Source organism: Carcharodon carcharias, chromosome 7, assembly GCF_017639515.1.
Source record: "Carcharodon carcharias isolate sCarCar2 chromosome 7, sCarCar2.pri, whole genome shotgun sequence".
NCBI lineage: Eukaryota > Metazoa > Chordata > Chondrichthyes > Lamniformes > Lamnidae > Carcharodon > Carcharodon carcharias.
In genome coordinates, this window is record NC_054473.1 from 53500483 (window position 1) to 53519765 (window position 19283).

At 42.7% G+C, this 19283-nt stretch overlaps 1 protein-coding gene across 5 annotated transcripts in view; it reads right to left on the reverse strand.

Annotated features, from left to right (window-relative positions):
* Window positions 1-4312: 4312 nt before the first annotated feature.
* Window positions 4313-19283, reverse strand: part of eogt (EGF domain-specific O-linked N-acetylglucosamine (GlcNAc) transferase) — an 86829-nt gene continuing 71858 nt past the window's right edge. For all 5 annotated transcript variants that reach the window (XM_041191456.1, XM_041191452.1, XM_041191454.1 and 2 more), the window contains 3 exons: window positions 13360-13479; window positions 6822-6924; window positions 4313-4616 (listed from right to left, as the gene is read on the reverse strand). In XM_041191456.1, coding sequence (XP_041047390.1) covers window positions 4470-4616; window positions 6822-6924; window positions 13360-13479 — 370 coding nt within the window. In that variant the 3' untranslated portion in view covers window positions 4313-4469. The remainder of the gene's footprint in view (window positions 4617-6821; window positions 6925-13359; window positions 13480-19283) is intronic.

A 19283-nucleotide genomic window follows, 5' to 3' on the forward strand; every position in this document is an offset into this window, starting at 1 on the left:
ATATTTACCATAGATTAGCCAATGTTCAAATCTAGGCTATAGACTTGAGTGTATCTTGTGTACAAGTGATTTAGCCAAATATCATCAGATTTGGCTGGACCACATTACGCGCTCTCCTCCACCAAGATTGTCCACCATTCCAGGACCATCATGGAAAGCCTTAACCTACTTCTCATTTCTTTTCTCCCATTTCTTTGAACCCCTTTCACAGACCCTTCACCCTCCACCCTCACCAAGTGCAATGGGTGCATGGTACACCTTTGTTCCAAAAATTCAGACCATCCATTCCACTACCTCTACTGTTCTCCCCACCCCCCTTCCCCTTCCACCCCATCCACTTGCCCACCAAGCCAAACTTCTCCTAAACTACCCACCCTGCTCTCACCAGAACCTCACATTTCTTGCTAGTTTCTCTCCTACCTTTTCTCATGCCCTAAGTTCCTCTGGTCCCTGACAAACCTCCCCCCCCCCCCCACCCCCCCCAACTCCTAAATCCTTGCTCCTCTTTCCAACTCAATGTCGGAATCTTTCCAAACTGGTCCAAACCCCATCACAATACCAAAACAACCTGACTGATAAAGTCATAAATCACATTCTCTGATACTACGAGTGTGGTGCATTTTCTTGACCTCTCTGCAGCCTTGGGCATGATTGACCATACCATCCTACTCTAACAACTCTCCTTTAATGTCTAACTGAGTAAAATATCCATTACTTAGGTCCACTCTGGCCATCTAGCAATGACTTCTCCTCTAACCTGGGCACAGCCACCTCTGGAATTCCTTAAAGATCTATCCTTAGCCCTTTCTATTTGCTCATCTACATGCTTCCTCTTGGCAGCATCATCCAAAAAATATGGTTTCAGCTTCTAAGTGTACACTAATGACACTGAGATCTGGCTCTCTACCAGCTCTCTTGACCTGTCCACTGCCTCCATGCTGTTAAACTGCTTGTCCAACATCCAACCTTGGAATGAGCTAAATTAAACATTGGGAAAAAAGAAGCAATTATCTTCAGCCACTGCCACAAACATGTTGGGCAGAATTTTACACCGGCGGGATTTTACAGTCCCACCAAAATCAATGGGGTTTAGAATGGCTCACTGCATTTTATGGTCCTGTATGTTTGCCACCAATTCTTGCTCCCTCCCAGTAATACTCAACCTTCCATATCCTCTCCAACACAGGCCACTCATTTCCACCTCCATATTTTCATCTGCCTCCGGTCCTTTTTCAACCCATTTGTTGCTGAAATTCTAATCTTTGGCTTCATCACTTCCAGACTCAGCTATTCCAATGCTCTTCTGGGCATCCTACATACTCTGTAAATAATAGCTCACCCAAACCTCTATACCCTATTCTGCATCAAGTCCTGCTCAATTACTAATCCTGTTGTTACTGACCTTCAGTGGCTACCTGTTTCGCAACACCTCCAATTTAAAATTCTCATCCTCATACTTAAATCCCTTCACTGCCTTATTTAACCCAAACTTTGTAATCTGCTCACCCATCCACACAGCACCCCTACTCTGCCCAATCACTTGCAGCCATGCCTTTTGCCATTTTTCCCCACTCTCTGGAATTCCCTCTTTAAACCCTTCCATCTCTCCAACTCCCTCTCCTCTTTTAAGATCCTCCTTAAAAACCACCTCTGACTAAGTTTCTTGTTCTCTCTCCTAATATCTCCCTATTTTGCTAAACATTCATTTTTGTCTGATTACTATGTTAAAGGCACTATATAAATGCATTTGTTGCTGTAAACTCAACAGTTTGACAATTATATTCTAATAATATGATTGCCTGTATGCATCAATTTGGTGAACTTCCCTACTTTTAAACATTTGATTCGCCTTGATTACGCCTACTGAGGGTAGCAGGCACACAGAATGTACTGTGGATGGGGGACTTCCACATCCAAGACCAAAAGCTACTGACGGAGCTGGTCGAATCCTGGAGGACATATCTGTTAAATTGGACCAGCGGCAGGTTGCGTGAGGGCCTGCTGCAGGTGGTGAGAGAACCAATTAGAGGGAAACATTTACTTTACCTCATCCTCACCAATCCATCTATCGCAGATGCATCTGTCCATTTCAGTATCGGTACGAGTGACTGCCACACAGCCCTTGTGGAGATGAAGTCCCATCTTCACAATGAGGACACCATCCATTGGCACTACCACTGTGCTAAATGAGATAGAATCAGAAAAGGTTTAGCAGCTCAAAACTGGACATCTGTGAGGTGTTGTGGGCCATCGGCAGCAGTAGAATTGCATTCAGCTACAATCTGTAAGCCTAGGCTTAACATAACTCTTTTTCTACCATTCCAATCAAGCCAGGGGATCAACTTTGATTCACTGAGGAGTGTAGGAAAGCACTTCTACACAGATATACCTAAAATAGATGCCAAGCTGGTAAAGCTACAGCAAAGGACTATATGCATGCTAAACAGAGGAAGTAGTGTGCTTTAGATGGAGCCAAGCATTCCCACAACCAAAGGATCAGATCAAAGCTCTGCAGTCCTGTCACATCTGTTCCTGAATGGTGGTAGACAATTAAACAACTAACCAGAGGATGAGGCTCTGCAAACATGCCCATCCTCAATTGTTTCTAATGATTATAGAGTCCAGAACATCAGTGCAAAAGACAAGGCTGAAGAATTTGCAACCATCTTCAGCCAATAGTGCCAAGTGGATGATCCATCTCAGCCTCCTTCTGAGTTCCCCACCATCATAGATGCCAATATTCAGCCAATTTGATTCACTCCATGTGATGTCAAGAAATGGCTGAAGGCTATGGATACCGTAAAGGATATGGACAATATCCTGACAATATCCTAGCTATAGTACTGAAAATTTGTACTGCAGAACCAGCTGTGGCCCTAGCTGAGCCATTGCAGTACAGCTACAACACTGGCATCTACCCAGCTATGTGGAAAATTGCCCAAGTATGGTCTGACCACAAAAAACAGGGCAACTCCAATCCAGCCAATTACCGCCCCATCAGTCTACTATCAATCATCAGCTAAGTGATGGAAGGTGTCACTGACACCTACTCAGCAATAACCTACTGACCGATGCTCAGTTTGGGTTCTGCCAGGGCCACTCTGCTCCTGACCTCATTTCAGTCTTGGTCAAAACATGGGCCAAAGAGCTGAACTCAAGAGGTGATGTGAGAGTGATTGCCCTTGACATCACTGCAACATTTGATCGAGTACAGCGTCAAAGAGCTGTAGAAAACTGAAATCAGTGGGAATCAGGGGAAAATCTTTCCACTAATTGGAGTCATACCTAGTACAAAAGAGAATGGTTGTGGTTGTTGGACGCCCAACATCTCAGTCCCAGGACATTGCTGCAGGAGCTTCTCGGGGTACTGTTCCAGGTTCAAACATCTTCAGCTGCTTCAATGGCCTTCCCTCCAACATAAGGTCAAGGAGGGTCAGAAGTGGGATGTTTGCTGATGATTACACAGTGCTCAATAGCATTTGCAATTCCTCAGAGAGTGAAGCAGTCCATGTCCATATGCAACACGAGCTAAACAACATTAAGTCACAGGTAATATTCATGCTACACAAGTGCCAGGCAATGATCATCTCCAACAACAGATAATCTAACCATCTTCCCTTGACAGTTAATGACATGACCATTCCTGAATTTCCCCATCAACAATATCCTGGGGGTTACCACTAACCGGAAATTTAACTGAACATGCCATATAATTGCTACAAGATAATTCAAAGGCTGATAATTCTGCAGGACACTAAAGCCCATCCATCATCTACAAGGCACAAGTCAGGAGTGTGACAAAATACTCTCCATTTGCCTGGATGAGTGCAGCTTTAACAACACACAAGAAGCTCAACACCATCCAAGACAAAGCAGTCTGCTTGATCGGCATCCCATCCACCGCCTTAAATAATCAATCCCTCTACCACCAGCACATTGTGGCAGCAATGTGTATCATCTACAAGATGAGCTGCAGCAATTCACCAAGCCTTCTTCAACATCACCTTACAAACACAACCTATCACCAAGAAGAGCAGCAGATGCATGGGAACACCACAACTTGCACGTTTCCATCCAAGTCACAAAACATCCTGGCTTGGAAATATATCACCGTTCCTTCACTGACTCAAGGTCAAACCCTGGAACTCCCTCCTTATCAGCTTGTGGGTGTGCCTACACCACATGGGCTCCAGTGGTCCAAGAAGGCAGCGCATCACCACCTTCTCAAGGGCAATTTGAGTTAGACAATAAGTGTTTATCTTGCTAGCGAATCTCACAACCCAAGAACAAAGAAAAAAAAATTGAAAATATATTTCAAGAATGGTGCATTTAATATGGTACATGTAACATTTAAAAAGACAATCTTATTTGTCCTTACAGGAGTGTTAAAAATGTGACCAATAGCCTTTTAAAATTCAACTGCAAAATTTAAACAGATATATAAATTAAGCTTATATAGGTACATGTTGTCATAATTCATCATGATAGCGTGTAAAAGGCCATCTTGGGTGCTGTGTTACTCTCTGTGCAGCAGACAGCACAAGACGCATAAATTCAGTTACATCAAAAGAGTAGTTGGTAAACTTAGGATGGTCTCCGAGGGTTGGATGATGACCCTACATGAATTAAATTGGAAAGAAAGTTGATGAACTATTAAATCAAGAGATTCTGTCAAATTCTAGAGATGGGGGAAATTAAAGTAGTGCAATAAGGAAGAAGGCATTGTTCTTCACTGTAGATATCAGACAATGACAAAGGATTCTTTTCAAGAATAGCAGCAATAATTTTTTGTATGCTGTGATGGAATGGATATACTTCAAAAAGGTCTCTTTAGCAGGTTTTCCCCCCATGCAATCACTTGGTTATTCCAGTTTAACAGATTGAGCAGGACTAGGGACATGAATTTAAACTGCCAGAGTAGGAATAAAATGGATGTAAGGTAGTTCTTCCTTTCCCAGAAGATATTCAGCCTCTGGGATTACATTGCCAGCTGGTATTGTGGGCCATGACTCTGCATGTCTTTAATAGAGAGCTGGATCAAGTTCTTGATTGGGGCAGAGATCCCATCGTATAGAAGGTAAACATCTGTATAGATAACATTTGGCCCATGTAATATCCCAGACTGGTTTCAATCACCTGAGACGGATGGAGTCAAATTTTACAGGTTATTTTTTCCCTTATTGGATCAGTATTTTTTTTCATTATTTTGTCTCTCCCAGGAGATTATTTTGAGGGGAGTGGAGTGGGGGAGGCAGGGAGGGGGGGCACTGTCTAGTCACAATGCTTCAGCTATAACAGTGTATGGGGCAACCTTGATGGACCAGCTGGCCTTTTCCTGCTCATCAATTTTTGGAAAAAGAGACAGCTGAAATATTGGACTCCATGAAGGGGTTTTATAAACAATGATTTTAAAAGCTGAAACTTACAAACTCTAAAGAAATGAAGGGCACCTATAGGTAAGCACCTACTTATAGAGTTATCTTCTGCCTTAAACACATTGTCCTAATATTTACATTGGGACCAATGACAATGGCGTACTTTATAAACGGGCCATGGTTGGTGCTAGCGTACCTCTACAAAGCACAACCACCACCAAGTCACAGACATACCTCATTTTCTATTAGCATCTAGGCAGGTTGCTCGAGTCGAGCTCACTAGTTAACAGGAACAATGATGAAAGATGAAGAACAAATTGATTAAGAATGATGTTACAGTTAAACAAAATTCAAACCTTGCAGATGGTTACATAATTGGGTCTCAATTAATTCATTTTTTCCATGCATTTTAAATGGTGGATGGGTTTTCCAGGTATTCTGAAGGGTGCTATTTCATAATATTATAAGATAAATTTTTAAAAATCTACAGGCTATCCCCTCCATTCTTCCCTCTTTCTTTTCCTTTTCTGAGTTAATTTTCTGGACCAAAGGAAATTGAGGGGAGATTTGATAGAGCTGTACATGATTCTGATGGTTTGGATACGGTAGACAAAAAAGCTGTTCCTGTTAGTTGATGGTACATGGTCTAAGGGAGACTTAAGGTTTTAGACAAGAGACGGAGACAGGATGTGAGGAAGAACTTTGTTCACACAGTGAGTGATGATGACCTGAAACTAGCTACCTATGAGGGCGATGGAAGCAGAAATTTGGATGGGCACTTGAGGGAAATAAATTTGCAGAACTATGGGGATGGAGCGGGGGAATTGGGCTGACTGGATTGCTCTATGAAGAGCTAGCATGGACTTACTGTGCCATAATGACCGTATGAATTTAATTTCAGTGGAAATCAAAATCACATGAAGCATTTCAAGATGCTGCATCTTGATCTCTCTCACCAAGACACATGGACCAGTTAATAAATGCATTGCGTGGTGTGCCAATGCTCCATAAAGACAATGAGTGCTAATTCAAACTCTATTTGATGTAAGTTAGCCTTAGTCAGAATGGTAATCTTGCTGCTGCAAAGGGGATGTATCTCACAACGAGAGGTGAAAAAAGTTATCAGCTGGTAGCATTTGAGAATATTTTCTCATGTGTACTGTTAAAGAAATTGATTTTTCTAAACTGTCACTGGTCAATTAAAACAGTATAGAAAAAATATGTTTTCTTAATTTTTACATATAGAAAAATATGGCTCTTTGTGTCTTAGGTTCACTTTGGTTGATTAATTTAGTTAAGGTTATTTTTCTTTATTCTTTGATTAATTTTTGTAAAGCTTTAAAATTAAATCAGTTCACTATCACATTATTTCCTTTAGGTTAATTTATTGAATATGATTTGAAGACCTGGTTGTAGATCACAGGTGACAATAAAATTAGCACAAACCTTATCCTGAGATATGACTTTGTCACTTTTTTCCCAAGTCATATAATGAATTCCTCGGAGTCGAGCCAAATCCAAATAGCAGCGCTCATCTTCACAGTTATACCTGAAAAAAGAACTTGCATTAATATAACAACCTTATCAAATCTCGAAATGTACCCAAGTGTTTCATAACCAATTCATTCATTTTGATGTGCAGTCACTTTTATGTCGACAAATGCAGCAGCCATTTGAATGCAGTTATAGTCAATAAATAGTGAGATACTTGATGAGTTAGCCTGTTTTTAGTGACGGTTGAGGGAGGGACATTACTCCATGTGAACTCCTTACTGTTCTTTAACTTATTCTGTAAGATGTTTTTACATCCACTTGTACCACTAAAGCAAACAGACAAAGCTTTGGTTTGATGTCCTTTCCTAAGATGGCACCTCCATCAATACAGCACTCCTTCAGCGCTGCATGAAATATCAGCCCAGATTTGTGCTCAAGTCCTGGAATGTGACTTGAAACTACAACCTTCTGACTCAAGTAAAAAAAGTCACTAAATGATACAAGCTGATACACTGGCAAAGCACCACACATTTACTGTAATGCCTGTTATAGTGCTTTGTCTGCATTGATCAAGAGAAAAATCCACCGCACTCTGTTCCACATAGCTTGATTGCAAATGGTCACCTCTATTCTAAATGGCATTAACAACAGAAAAAAACGAGTGCAAAAATGTGAAGCCATTGCTTCAGCAAATTCAGCAGAAAAAGGTAAATAACTGATTAGTGTACTGCAATTTTTTTTTCAATCTATTAAAGTAATTCATTGCCTAATACTGAGGTAGGAGCTAAAAAAAAAGTATAGAGTAGTGCTGTACAAGTATAATTAGTCAAGAAACAAGGTCCCTAGCTAACATAAATAAGGCCCTGAGCTAGCGTATTTTTTAAGGAAGTAACTAGCTTAATCGAGAGGGACGTCATGGCAGGAGAACTCAAACCTGTGATATGCTCTTCCTGCAGGATGTGGGAAATGAGGGACGCTTCCAGCGTCTCTGGTGACCATATGTGCAGAAGGTGTGTCCAAATGCAGCGTCTAGCTAACCAGATTTCGGAGCTGGAGCTGTGGGTGGACTCATTGTGGAGCATCCGCAATGCTGAGCAAGTCATGGATAGCACGTTTAGCGAGGTGGTCACACCGCAGGTGAAGATTACACAGGCAGAAAGGGAATGGGTGACCATCAGGAAGAGTAAAAGAATCAGGAAGGTAATGCAGGAGTCCCCTGTGGTCTTCCCCCTCCCTAACAGATATACCACTCTGGATACTGTTGGGGGGGATGGCCTCTCAGGGGAAAGCAGCAACAGCCAAGTTCATGGCACCGTAGGTGGCTCTGCTGCTTAGAGGGGAGGGAGGAAAACAAGTGACAGGGCTATAGTGATAGGGGATTCAAAAGTTAGGGGCACAGACAGATGCTTCTGTGGCCGCAAACGTGAATCAAGGAAGGTATCTTGCCTCCCTGGTGCCAAGGTCCAGGATGTCACGGAGCGGCTGCATGACATTCTGGGGAGGGAAGGTAAGTAGCCAGTGGGCGTGGTACACATAGGTAAATTAAGGGATGAGGACTTGCAAGCTCAGTACAGGAAGTTAGGAGATAAAATGCAGGACCTCAAATGTAGTAATCTCAGGATTACTCCCAGTTCCACATGCTAGCGAGAGCAGGAATAAGAGGATAGACCAAATGAACACGTGGCTGGAGAGATGGTGTAACCGGGAGGGATTCAGATTCTTGAGGCACTGGGACCGGTTCTGGGGAAGGTGGGACCTGTACAAACCAGACAGGCTGCAGCCATGCAGAGCTGGGACCAGTGCCCTTGCGGGGGCTTTTGCTAGTTCTGTTGAGGAGTATTTAAACAAGTGTGGCAGGGGGATGGGATCCCAGGAGTAGGATCAGATAGGTCAGATTCAGATCAGAAAAACGGAGGTAGAACATTAGCTAGGGACGTTGTGATAGACATGGAGTTACAGGAGAAGCAAAGTTTACAAAGTGTCCAGCAAGGGAAATTGACGGGGTTAAACTGTTTATACGTCAATGCAAGGAGTATTACAAACAAGGTAGATGAGTTAAGGGCACAGGTACTGCACATAGCAGTAGGATGTCATTCCAAAATGGAAACCTGGCTAAAGGAGGGACAAAACTTGCAGCTTAATATTCCTGATTATAGAGTCTTCAGACATGATAGGGTAGGAGATAAAAAAAGGAGGGGGTGTAGCACTAATGGTTAAAGAATCAATTCCAGTTGTGAGAAGGGATGATATACTAAATGGGTCAACAAACGAGGATTTATGGATTGAGCTTAGAAATAAAAAAGGGGCAGTCACACTACTGGGAGTATACTACAGACCCCCAAATAGTGAAAGGAAGATAGGAGAACAAATATGTAGGCAAATTTCTGGTTGTAAGAACAAAAGGGCAATAATAATAGGAGACTTCAACTATCCGAATATCAACTGGGATTCAAACAATATAAGGGGTACTGAGGGAGAAAAATTCATGCAATGTGTCCAGGAAAATGTTTTCAACCAATTGGTGACAACCCCAACGAGCGGAGATGCAATTCTAGACATAGTCTTGGGGAATGAAAAAGGGCAAGTGGGTGAAGTGACAGTTGGCGACTATATTTGGGACAGTGATCACAATTCAGTTAGATTTAGCATTACCATGGAAAAGGACAGACATAAGGCAGGAGTAAAAGTCTTGAACTGGGGGAAGGCAAATTTTGCAGAAATGAGAAGGGACTTGGCTGAGGTGGACTGGACAGCACTGCTGGAGGATAAAACAGTGGAAAACCAGTGGGAAGCACTGAAAAGCGAGATCCTAATTATACAAAGTAGACATGCCATCTACAAAAATAAGAGTAGTACTGCAAAATCTAGACCCCCCTGGTTGTCTAGAGGAATACAGGGGGAGATCAAACAGAAAAAGAAAGTATACGATAGCCACAAAGAACAAAGCACTGCAGATAGTCTAGACAAATATAGGAAGTGCAGGGACAAAGTGAAAAAGTAAATAAGGAAATCAAAGAGAGGGCATGAAAAAAGATTAGCAAGTAAAGTTAAAGATAACCCAAAGATGTTTTACTAATACATTAATGCTAAAAGGTTAGTTAAGGAAAAAGTGGGACCTATCAGAGATGAAGATGGAAACTTGTGTGTAGATGCAGAGGCTGTGGGAAGGGTTTTGAATGAATATTTTGTCTCCACGTTTACAAAGGAAAGGGAGGATGTAGATACAGTAGTCCAGGAGGAACACTGCGAGATATTGGATGGGATAGTCATAAAGAAGTACTTGAGGGGTTGAAATCCTTGAAAGTTGATAAGTCACCAGGGACAGATGGATTGTTTCCAAGGCTGCTGAAGGAAGTCAGGGAGGAGATAGCAGATGCTCTGAGGATGATTTTCCAATCTTCATAAGATACAAGGGAGGTACTGAAGGACTGGAGAAATGCAAAGGTAGTTCCATTGTTTAAAAAGGGATCAAAGGAAATGCCAAACAATTATAGGCCAGTTAGTCCTACATTGGTGGTGAGCAAATTAGTAGAATCAATCCTGAGAGATAGGATTAATTGACATGTGGAAAGGCATGGACTAGTCAGGGATGGTCAGCATGGATTTGTTAAAGGAAGGTCTTGCCTCACAAATTTGATTGAATTCTTTGAGGAAGCGACAAGAAGGGTTGATGAAGGTAGTGCAGTGAATGTTGTGTACATGGATTTTAGCAAGGCATTGGACAAGGTCCCACATAGCAGATTGGTCAGGAAAGTAAAAGCCCATGGGTAATGTGGCAAACTGGATAAAAGGTTGGCTTTGTAACAGGAAACAAAGGGTAACAGTCGATGGATGCCCTTGCGAATGGAAAGTTGTCTCAAGCGGTGTTCCGCAGGGCTCGGTGTTGGGACTCTTGCTGTTTGTGTTATATATTAACGATTTGGACATGAATTTGGGGGGCACGATTGGAAAATTTGCAGATGACACAAAGATTGGCTGAGTAGTGGATAGTGTAGAGGATAGCCATAATCTCCAAACGATATAGGTGGGTTGGTGGAGTGGGTGGTAAAGTGGCAGATGGATTTTAACATACAGAAGTGTGAGGTCCTACGCTTAGGGAGGTCAAACAGTTACAGGGATTACACAATAAATGGGAATAAACTAAGAGGGGTAGATGAAGTGAGAGATTTTGGCGTACAAGTACACAGGTCCCTGAAGGCAGCGGTTCAAGTACACAAGATTGTAAAGAAGGTATATGGAATGCTCTCCTTCATTGGCAGAGGTATAGAATATAAAAGTAAGGATATAATGTTGGAATTGTATAAAACACTGGTGAGGCCACAATTGGAGTATTGTGTGCAGTTCTGGTCACCACATTATAGGAAGAACGTAATAGCTCTGGAAAGAGTTACAAGAAGGGTTAGAAAAGTGTGGCTACGAGGAGAGATTGGATAAGTTGGGGTTATTTTCCTTAGAACAAAGAAGGCTGAGAGGTGACTTGATTGAGGTGTACAAAATTATGAGGGGAATAGATAGAGTGGACAGGATAAAATTGTTTCCCTTGGTGGAGAATTCTAGAACCAGGGGACATAGATTCAAGATAAGTGGCAGAAGGTGTAGGGGAGACATGAGGAAGAACTTTTTTATGCAGAGGGTAGTGGGTGTCTGGAATTCGCTGCCCAAGTTGGTGGTAGAGGCAGAAACTCTAAACTCGTTTTAAAAGTACCTGGAGTACTTTAGGTACTGTAAGCTGCTGGGCAATGGGCCGGGTGCAGGAAGGTGGAATTAGAAAGGGCACCTGGGTGTCCTCGGGCTGGCATGGATAAGATGGGCCGAATGGCCTCCTTCTGTGCTGCAACTTTTCTATGGTTCTATGGTTCTAATTTTCTAACTTAAAATGTACTCAACTTCCCCATCCATTTTTTTGGTTTACTTTATGCTGTACACTGTTTTGCATCAAAGAGGGTAATCAAGCAGGGAATCTTTTCCCAGGCCAATGCCAATTCCCATTTTTGGGCATCTGGGCACATGAGAATAGACAAATAACAACTTCTCACCTAATTTTTTAAGTGCGGTTGTGTGAACACAAGATCGAGTTTAATTATAATAGTGCACAGTTCAATAATATTCTGATATTAACTGCTTAGATCAGGCGAGTTCACCTGTCCATTCAGTACTCAAAGAACATGCGCTCTGTCCTATTTATTTTTATAGTTTTATATTTCCTATTGCTAGTTTGTCCTTTTAGAATTTTGTGGCCCTGGGAATTTTGCAGCTTTGTCTTATTGATGGATACATGATAAATCAGAATACCATGATCTGTTACTATCTGAAGACTGAAATACATACAAACTAATGGTCACATAGATTTAAATCTTTATGGGCAGAATTTCACCCGTGTCGGGCAGGCTCAGCAGGGACTGGTGGGGGCAGTCGGGAAGCCGACTGTGCCCACAATTGGGGCCGGAAGGTGATTTCACGCTGGCAGGCCAATTAAGGCCAGCCCAGCATGAAATGCGAGCGGCAGTGCTCAGCGCTGCCTATGCGGGCAGGGAGAGAAGGACAAGCGCAACAAGCGTGAACTTCGTGCATGTGGCCGAATGCACGCTTCATAATCTCCCTGAGGCACAGAGCTGCCTCAGGGAGACAGGGAGTTATATAAAAAAAATGAAAATAAAAATGTAATGAAACATGTACTCTCATCTGACTCTGGCATATGAGCAGGGACATACCACTAATTAAGATTTAAAATTTTTATTTTATTTACATTTGCTTTAGGAAACCTCATCCTGCCAGTGAATGAGGTTTCCTAAAAAGTACAAAGGCCGCTTGGGCTTTTCGCCTGCCCGCCAACGGGCAGCGAAAAATCCAACTTAATTGATAATTTAATGGCCTTAACAGGTCTTTTAATTGTCGGCAGGTGTGCTGCCGACTCCGGCGCACGCCCGGCGAATGAAATATCACTCAACTGCGCAATGACGTCGGGACACTTGACTGACATCAACGCGCATCATTTTACACTTGAGTGGGTCGGATGCACGCCCACCCCACTGAGCTAAAAATTTTACCCTATATGTGTTCTCAAGGTTCCATGTACTCATCAATACGACCCACAAAAACAAAAAGCTCAGACACCTCTGGTCAAGGCACACACTTGAGGAAACAGTAAGGTACAGGGGGACTCCTGGCACTCGCAGATACATGGGAACAAAAGTCACAATCTCCATGAAAGGCAGGGATAAAAGGGAAGGATTTTTTTTTACTGAAACGTGAAGTAGCAGAAGCAGCTAACACCTGACAGATATTCTAGATTGGGAAAACCTAACCTAATCTTGAAATCTATCAATTCACCTGCTTTACCATAATTATGTGCAAACACAGTTCAATTTTTAAACAGATACATCAACAGAAGGTTGGTATTGCCACTTAAATAAAATTACACGGAAAAGCCATATTAACACATGCAGCATAAATGTTTATAAGGATATATTTAAAAAAATGAAATACATACAATTCAAAAACGACAGCCCAGTCAGGTAGAAAAAGCAGGTGAGTCAGTCCAGCTCCATGTATGGAGATAAAAATGTCCGAATTGTACGTTATTTTCAGTTGCTCTAAAAATCTAATGTCCCTGAGAGAAGTAAAAGATGGGCAATGTAAAGACTACATTATACAATAAAACATAATATAATTAACAGTAGCAACTAAAAGACCATTTAGTCTCTTCCACCCATCTCAATTTTTCACCTTTTTTCAATGCAGCGAGGCAATGAAAGAAAATAGATTTAGAAACTATGCTGACTCAGGTTAATACAATGTCTAATGTCAGTACTTAAAGCACAAACCAACTGGTAGCATTTATTTGACATCACCAGATACTAGCAGTTGCTAGCCAATATGAAAGACTTTTCAAAGTTAATTTCAAACAAAATAAAGTTATGGATTTTATTCAGCACATCATTTTCTATAATGGTGTACCATTTAGCTTCAAAGCAATTTACTCTTCTGATTTTATTTGGATTTGCGTGAAACAAGTAGTTAGATCAGCATGTGTTCAATAATTTCAATATACGTCCAGATTCTTCAGGGTGCATGCTTGTTGAGAAGATTAAGGTCAATGAAATGATAAATAAGATACTATATTTGGTGTGAAATTGCACTTGAAAAGCGAAGTTAGACTGAAGAAAACATTATACATTTTATTTAAGAGATTCTGATTGAAAAGCTAATCATGATTCCTGCTTAGATGATATTTCAGGGATTTTTTTGAAGCATGAAAATCATAAAGTACAATGCAATTAAATAAAAAACAGCTGTATCACGATGCACTCCAAACAACTTACAGCTTTATTTGTCAATTTCATGTTTAATTTTTTAATTGACAAGTTGATTTTTCAAAACTGAAAACAAGTATGAAATAGTTCATAAAATTTCAATGCAACTTTAGAACACTGGCTCATTTAATGATGCAAACTTTATAATTTTGAGAATATTAAATGATATAACACAACATTTTTTTGGATGTAAGCTTACATAGCTTTCTAAAAAGATATTATAGCAGTGAAATATTACTATAGTAGAAAATAGTTGTTTGGTAGTACAGAACTTGAGTATTACTGAAAAAAGAGACATGCTATCAAAGCTTTTTGTCTTTTACTCATCAGGACAGCTCGCAAGATAAACCAACAGTAAAGGGAACAACAACATATACTGCATAAGAAGACAGTATGGACTGGTAGGCAAGTGGACTCTGATTGGTAGAGGCATTGCCCTGGAGAATATAGCAACGAACAGTTAACTGCCAGGCTTTTGTTTAAATCCAAACCAGGCAGGTCGACTTTGATCGGTCAAGGCATTGGCATGGGGAATGAACCAGGGAATGGCTGTCCCCAAAGCTTTTGTTTAGTTGGGAAGGGCGCAATGCGTGGACATACTCCCTCTGTCTGCAAAGGACAGGGCCCTCTGTGTGCAAAAATATGTGGCTTGTTCCATGCATAAGTGAGCCATACCGCGATTCCAATTGATAATCTTAAATTGGTTTTCAGCTTAATTCTAAGCACAGTCAGGGAGAAGAAGACCTACATTTAGCCTGGTGGATAGCTACAACATCACAGAGTTGGCCAACTGGCCAGACACAGTGTTCTTGAATATGATTTGCTCACATGTGCCATGATTCAGAAGATGTGGTACAGATATGGAAAGAAAGAAATTCACTATTTGAAAGGCCCTTCCTAGAATGACCATCAAGGAGCTGGATCAACTATGTCCACCCCACCCTCCAAGCTAACAGGATAATGTAGAGAGGGAAAGGGGGGAAGGTCTAACTATATGAAGAGATGACATTATGCTATGTGTTAGACCTAACATTCACAAAATGCAACTTAATGCTAGCAAGTTTTAGTATTGGTATATATTTTGAGTTAATTGCCATAAAGAAATTAAAGTCATAAAAAGTCCTAAGTAATGACTTCATACAGATATTCCTTCCTAGTATGAGAAACCATTAACCCTAATTCAAACCACTTTAAGGTGGCACCTCTCCTTATCTGTGTGAAATACCTCTTGAGAAATTCTAGGACAGTAAAAGTTATACGGCACAAAATCTGTCCACAACAAAAACAAAAACAGAATTACCTGGAAAAACTCAGCAGGTCTGGCAGCATCGGCGGAGAAGAAAAGAGTTGACGTTTCGAGTCCTCATGACCCTTCGACAGAACTTGAGTTCGAGTCCAAGAAAGAGTTGAAATATAAGCTGGTTTAAGATGTGTGTGTGTGGGGGGCGGAGAGAGAGAGAGAGAGAGAGAGAGGTGGGGGGGGGGGTGTGGTTGTAGGGACAAACAAGCAGTGATAGAAGCAGATCATCAAAAGATGTCAACAACAATAATACAAAAGAACACATAGGTGTTAAAGTTAAACTTAAAGTCCTCCTGGGGAAAATTAATGCTTCAAATGATAACTACAGGGTCTGATCCACAGAAGGGGATGAGGTCCTCTGGTACCAGTGTCATCCAGATAGGTTAAGTGAAAGTAGGGAAACCTCCTTTAAATTAAAGCACTAAAGTAGACAGCTCTGCACACTTAAGGTCAATCAGTGTTAGTCAGTAATAATATCAACAATTGACAATCAATAGTAACTCCTTTCTAGGAAGAGCAGATTAACTCTCTCTGTCTTGACAGAAATCAAAGTCTGTTAGGTCACTTGGGTGCTCTTGGTTATGTATGCCCTTACAGACAGCGCATATTAAGACAAGGAGTAAAATACGGAGTTCGCTTGTTACCGCACACAAGCCAGGTCCACGCAGAGGAAAGTGTCAGAACAGAGTGCAGCAGTGAGAAAGGTGAGATCAAGCACAGAGCACAGCAATGAGAAAGGCAAGGCCAAGAACAGAGTGCAGCAGTGAGAAAGGTGAGATCAAGCACAGAGCACAGCAATGAGAAAGGCAAGGCCAAGAACAGAGTGCAGCAGTGAGAAAGGTGAGATCAAGCACAGAGCACAGCAATGAGAAAGGCAAGGCCAAGAACAGAGTGCAGCAGTGAGAAAGGCAAGTTCAAGAACAGAGTGCAGCAGTGAGAAAGGCAAGTTCAAGAACAGAGTGCAGCAGTGAGAAAGGCAAGTTCAAGAACAGAATGCAGCAGTGAGAAAGGCAAGGTGGAGAACAGAGCGTAGCACTGAAAAAGGCAAGGTCAAGAACACAGCGCAGCTGTGAGAAAGGCAAGGTCGAGAACGAGCAATGAGAAAGGCAACATCGAGAACAGAGTGCAGGAGTGAGAAAGGTGAGTTCGAGAACTGAGTGCAGCAGTGAGAAAGGTGAGGTCGAGAACAGAGTGCAGCAGTGAGAAAGGTGAGGTCAAGAACAGAGCGCAGCAGTGAGAAAGGTAAGGTCAAGAACAGAGCGCAGCAGTGAGAAAGGTGAGGTCAAGAACAGAGCGCAGCAGTGAGAAAGGTGAGGTTGAGAACAGCGCAGCACTGAAAAAGGCAAGGTCAAGAACAGAGCGCAGCTGTGAGAAAGGCAAGGTCGAGAACGAGCAATGAGAAAAGCAACGTCGAGAACAGAGCGCAGGAGTGAGAAAGGTGAGGTCGAGAACAGAGTGCAGCAGTGAGATAGGTGAGGTCTAGAACAGAGCACAGCAGTGAGAAAGGTGAGGTCGAGAACAGAGCGCAGCAGTGAGAAAGGTGAGGTCGAGAACAGAGCGCAGCAGGGAGAAAGGCAAGTTCAAGAACAGAGCGCAGCAGTGAGAAAGGCAAGTTCAAGAACAGAGTGCAGGAGTGAGAAAGGCGAGATAGAGAACAGAGCACAGCAATGAGAAAGGTGAGGTCATGAACAGCGCGCAGCAGTGATAAGGTGAGGTCGAGAACAGAGCGCAGCAGTGAGAAAGGTGAGGTCAAGAACAGAGCGCAGCAGTGAGAAAGGTGAGGTTAAGAACAGCGCAGCACTGAAAAAGGCAAGGTCGAGAACAGAGCGCATCTGTGAGAAAGGCAAGGTCGAGAACGAGCAATGAGAAAGGCAACGTCGAGAACAGAGCGCAGGAGTGAGAAAGGTGAGGTCGAGAACAGAGTGCAGCAGTGAGATAGGTGAGGTCTAGAACAGAGCGCAGCAGTGAGAAAGGTGAGGTCGAGAACAGAGCGCAGCAGTGAGAAAGGTGAGGTCAAGAACAGAGCGCAGCAGTGAGAAAGGTGAGGTCGAGAACAGAGCGCAGCAGTGAGATAGGTGAGGTCTAGAACAGAGCGCAGCAGTGAGAAAGGAGAGGGCAAGAACAGAGCGCAGCAGTGAGAAAGGTGAGGTCGAGAACAGAGTGCAGCTGTGAGTAAGGTGAGGTCGAGAACAGAGCGCAGCCATGAGAAAGGCTAGGTCGAGAACAGAGTGCAGCAGTGAGAAAGGTGATGTCGAGAACAGAGCACAGCAGTGAGAAAGGTGAGGTCGAGAACAGAGCGCAGCAGTGAGAAAGGTGAAGTTGAGAACGGAGCGCAGCAGTGAGAAAGGTGAGGTCGAGAACAGAGCGCAGCAGTGAGAAAGGTGAGGTCGAGAACAGAGCGCAGCAGTGAAAAGATGAGATCGAGAACAGAGCGCAGCAGTGAGAAAGGCAAGTTCAAGAACAGAGCGCAGCAGTGAGAAAGGTGAGGTCGAGAACAGAGCGCAGCAGTGAGAATGGTGAGGTCGAGAACAGAGCACAGCAGTGAGAAAGGCGAGGTCAAGAACAGAGTGCATCAGTGAGAAAGGTGAGGTCAAGAACAGAGCGCAGCAGTGAGAATGGTGAGGTCAAGAACAAAGCGCAGCAGTGAGAAAGGTGAGGTCGGGAACAGAGCGCAGCAGTGGGAAAGGTAAGGTCAGGAACAGAGCGCAGCAGTGAGAAATGCAAGTTCAAGAACAGAGCGCAGCAGTGAGAAAGGTAAGGTCAAGAACAGAGCGCAGCAGTGAGAATGGTGAGGTCGAGAACAAAGCGCTGCAGTGAGAAAGGCAAGTTCAAGAACAGAGCGCAGCAATGAGAATGGTGAGGTCGAGAACAGAGTGCAGCAATGAGAAAGGTGAGGTCGAGAACAGAGTGCAGCAGTGAGAAAGGCAAGTTCAAGAACAGAGCGCAGCAGTGAGAATGGTGAGGTTGAGAACAAAGCGCTGCAGTGAGAAAGGCAAGTTGAAGAACAGAGTGCAGCAGTGAGAAAGGTGAGGTCGAGAACAGAGTGCAGCAGTGAGAAAGGCAAGTTCAAGAACAGAGCGCAGCAGTGAAAAAGGTGCGGTCAAGAACAGAGCGCAGCAGTGAGAAAGGTGAGGTCAGGAACAGCGTGCAGCAGTGAGAAAGGTGAGGTCGAGAACAGAGTGCAGCAGTGAGAATGGTGAGGTCGGGAACAGAATGCAGCAGTGAGAAAGGCAAGTTCAAGAACAGAGCGCAGCAGTGAGAAAGAGGAAGCTGAGAGTGTGAATGTCACTGGAGAAAAATCACAGTGACATCGCAGCACAAGGAGGGACACATAGTAAGTCTGCAGGTAAAACACCTAAATTAAACTAAATCAATGAGTTGTTTAAAAACTAAAACAAAGCCAAGTTGATTAAATACATAAACTTTAAATAATTAAATAAATAAAATAGTGCAGATGATGTGCAGCAATGCAACACGTAGGTATTTATGAAGTGCATCGATACCCCAGACAACCACTCCTGCAGTAAATGGTTATCTTGAAGAAGTCCATTTCCAACTCCGAGGTGGAGAGGTTGGGAATACTACAGTGAGTAACTCATCTCCTGACTCTCCAGAGTATGTCCATCATCTACAAGGTACAGGTCAGGAGTGTGATGGAATATTTTCCATTTGCCAGATTAATGCATCTCCAACAACGCACAAGCTCAACACCATCCAAGACAAAGCAGCTCGCTTGATCGGAAGCCCAATCACTACTTTAGCCATGGTTAGACCATACTTAAGAGTAATGTGAGCACGTCT